General features: G+C 38.9%; 1 protein-coding gene across 1 annotated transcript in view; it reads left to right on the forward strand.

Annotated features, from left to right (window-relative positions):
• Window positions 1-1416: 1416 nt before the first annotated feature.
• The window catches only part of LOC106876635 (dynein assembly factor with WDR repeat domains 1), a gene marked incomplete at its 5' end in the record, with an annotated part of 7211 nt that continues 4843 nt past the window's right edge, over window positions 1417-3784 (forward strand). The window contains 2 exons of the mRNA XM_014925249.2: window positions 1417-1628; window positions 3263-3371. Coding sequence (XP_014780735.2) covers window positions 1417-1628; window positions 3263-3371 — 321 coding nt within the window. The remainder of the gene's footprint in view (window positions 1629-3262; window positions 3372-3784) is intronic.

Consider the following 3784-nt stretch of genomic DNA (forward strand, 5'->3'; position numbering starts at 1 on the left):
ACATGTATACAAATATGTATATATTGGGTCATTTCATAAATAATAGTTTTTTCAGTTGCATGAACTAAAAGTCGGAGGAGGACGGGATAAACTACCTGCATCAACTTGATATAAAACCAGATAATAATTTTATCTTATCCTTACTCTTAGTGCAAGTTTTAATGAGTAGTTCGATTTTAACAGTTATTTTTTCAAAGCTATAATAGAAGTGACAAAGAAGCATATTCGGCACATTTTGCTTTCTGAGTTCAATGAAGGCCACAACACAACTGCGAAAATGCGAGGAATATTAATGCAACGGTGGTTTCAGAAATTCCGAGTAGAAAACTACAGCCTAGAAGACGAGCTCCGTCCTGGAAGATCTGTAGAGCTCGATCAAGAAATCCTGCAAACCCTGGTGGAACAAAATCCCATCGTAACTGTTGAGGAACTAGCATCGACATCTGCGCTAGTGAAAAACGACTATATTTGGTTTCAAGACGAAAGGTGTTCTTCCATAAGGATAATGCTCGGCCACGTACGGCGAAGATAACATTCCAAAGGCTGGAGTAGTTCGAATGGGAAATGATGCCCCACCCACCATGTTCGCCGGACATTGCCCCCTCTGGTTATCATTTATTCCGCAGTCTTCAAAATAATTTGGATGGAAAAAATATGAATTCTATAGACTAAGTCAGAACAGTACTGGAGGAATTTTTCGTCACGGACAAGTGAATTTTGGAAGAGGGGCCTTGCAAGTCTACCAGATAGATGGAAGAGCATTATAGAAAATGAAAGAGAATATATTTTAGATTAGAAAAGAATTTTGTTTATCTTAATTTTGAAAAATTAAAAGAAGCATAAAAAAAACCGCATTATTTATGGGATGACCCATATCTATGTAAGTATGTATGTATATATCTGGTGCATCCCATATACATACACGCACACCTTCTCTCTCTCTCTCTCTCTCTCTCTCTCTCACACACACACACACACATACACACATATATATACATGCACATATTTGTGTTTGTGTGTCTGTGTGCGTGTGTGTGTAAGTATATATATGCATAATTATTTACTGCCACATAGCAGTTATAGAAGCAAGCACGCACAGACAACAGAGCAGGACAGACTACCCTAGAAAGTATAAAGTTCTTTCTCATCCACCAGCAGGAACACTGCTTCCATTTCCTTGTACTTGTAGCCCAAGCACTCTGTCATAAATAGCTCCGCTTTAAAAATCTACGAAAAAAGGTTATTGACACCACTGCTTATTAACTGTTATTACTTACTATCACCACCATGAACTATATATACCGTATATACTCTGATATCACTCACCACCACCCATCATCTCTACCACTGCCATCATCTCCCCCACCGCCATCACCACCACCACCACTGCTGTCATCACCACCATCACCACCACTACTATCCACTAACCATCTTCCAGATGCCTCAGGAATGGTGAAGCTCTGGCACTACCCCACGGCTACCTGCCTTGCCACTATTAGCGAGAAACGCCAGACTCTCTCCATTGAAGTCAACCCTGACAGGACAAAACTTCTGACGACAGGCTCCGATGCCCTTATCCATGTTTACGACCTGGAAACAAGGCAACTGATTAACACCTGTGGAACCAGGTAGGTAGTTTAGAACTCTTGGGTAATGAAGGTCAGTTTGCAATTTGTTGGTTCTGGGGTTTGGTACAGCAGTAAAGAACTTTCAGCATAGGTCTTTGAAGAAACGTTCATCTCTTTATCTATCCATCCATCCATCTATCTATCTATCTATCTATCTATCTATCTATCTATCTATCTATCCATCTATCTCTCCATCTATCTATTTGTCTGTCTATCTATTTGTCTGTCTATTTATCTGTTTGTCTGTCTGTCTGTCTGTCTGTCTCTCTCTCTCTCTCTCTCTCTCTCTCTCTATATATATATATATATATATATATATATCTTCCTGTCCATCTATCTGTCAGTGTGTCTGTCTATCTACCTACCTACCTACCTATCTATCTATCTATCTATCTATCTCTCTATATATATATGTGTGTGTGTGTGTGTGTGTATCAATCTGTCTATATATCTATCTATTGTATAATGTGTATGTGTATGTACACATACACACACACGCAAACAAGTAAAAAAGAACTCAGAACATGAGCATATGTATATTTTTATTAATATTTGCCAGAAATAAGGGAGTGACTCAAGGCCCGAGAGTTTCGTGCGTTTGGTAAGTGCCAGTAGAGGAACCTCATGGACCTTGAGTCACTCTGTTACTTCTGCTCGATATTAATAAATACACGAGAATGGACGAAAATACATGAGTTACGTGAGACTGTACCGATTTTTTATAGCTGCCCCACTTTCTGGCCGCAGGGGAGATAACTTATAGTAATATCTTGTTACCTCCCTTGCACTCCTCTGGCTTGTGAGAAATTACGTTCACCTAAGATTAATTAATTTTTTTTTAATAATCTCATGCAAGAATGTTCCTTCACTCTCATAATGTCCGCACGGCTGATGATCTGATCTTGGACACCAACGGCCTCTTACGATTTGTGTCACATGTCACTAAACTTGTAAGACAATATCTGGAATTAAAAGACATATTGCTAGTTCACAAAAACATTCGAATGGCACGTGAAAAAAGAATTCGAGCGAGATCGTTGCCAGTGCCGCTGGACTGGCTCCTGTGCAGGTGGCACGTAAAATACACCATTTTGAGCGTGGCCGTTGCCAGTACCTGCTGACAGGCCTTCGTGCTCGTGGCACATAAAAGCACCCACTACACTCTCGGAGTGGTTGGCGTTAGGAAGGGCATCCAGCTGTAGAAACTCTGCCAGATAAGATTGGAGCCTGGTGTAGCCATCTGGTGTAGCCATCTGGTGTAGCCATCTGGTTTCACCAGTCCTCAGTCAAATCGTCCAACCCATGCTAGCATGAAAAGCGGACGTTAAACAATGATGATGATGATGATGATGATGAGCATTAACAATTATTTAAACTACTCATTTCTGCAGCAATGTGAAAATTAAGTGTCTTGCATCGCCAAGAATTGAACTCACGACCTTACATTCGTGAGCCATATGCTCTAACCACTAAGACACACGCCTTCACACACACACACATACACACACATACATATATATACTTGTATATATATGTATGTGAGTGTGTGTGTATATATATATATATATATATATATATATATATATATACACACACACACACATATAACCACATATCTATAATGTCTATTCCAGTGATTCCCAGCAGTTGATGGATGGCCACAAATTCCGTGTGTTTGCAGCCCAGTATCACCCTGCTACACAAAATACTTTCATATCAGGAGGATGGGACAATACAGTCCAAGTGAGTCTTCATAAGTTTATCATCATCATGGTTGCCTTTGTGTTTCATCCTCTCGGGTTGGATCATTGAGGAGCGATGAAACAGTGGGGTTGATGTAATTAACTAGTTGCCCTCCCCATAATTTTAGGCTTTGTCCCTATAGTGGAAAGGATTATTATTGTTATTATTATTATTATTATTATTATTATTATTATTATTATTATTATTATTATTATTATTATTATTTTATGTTTGACTTTTGTTTTGCATTTGTACAAGTTGGATCCAAGTCTCACCCAGAGACCTCAAGAGACAACAAGTTAGAAGTTCATGTAGCTGTTATGCCTAGGGTACCATATATTTGGATTTGTACAGTTTTGTTCAAGTGAATGTTTAAGAAACCATAAGAAAATTATGTGTTTGCTTTAAAATTT

The sequence above is a fragment of the Octopus bimaculoides genome, chromosome 30 (assembly GCF_001194135.2).
Source record: "Octopus bimaculoides isolate UCB-OBI-ISO-001 chromosome 30, ASM119413v2, whole genome shotgun sequence".
NCBI lineage: Eukaryota > Metazoa > Mollusca > Cephalopoda > Octopoda > Octopodidae > Octopus > Octopus bimaculoides.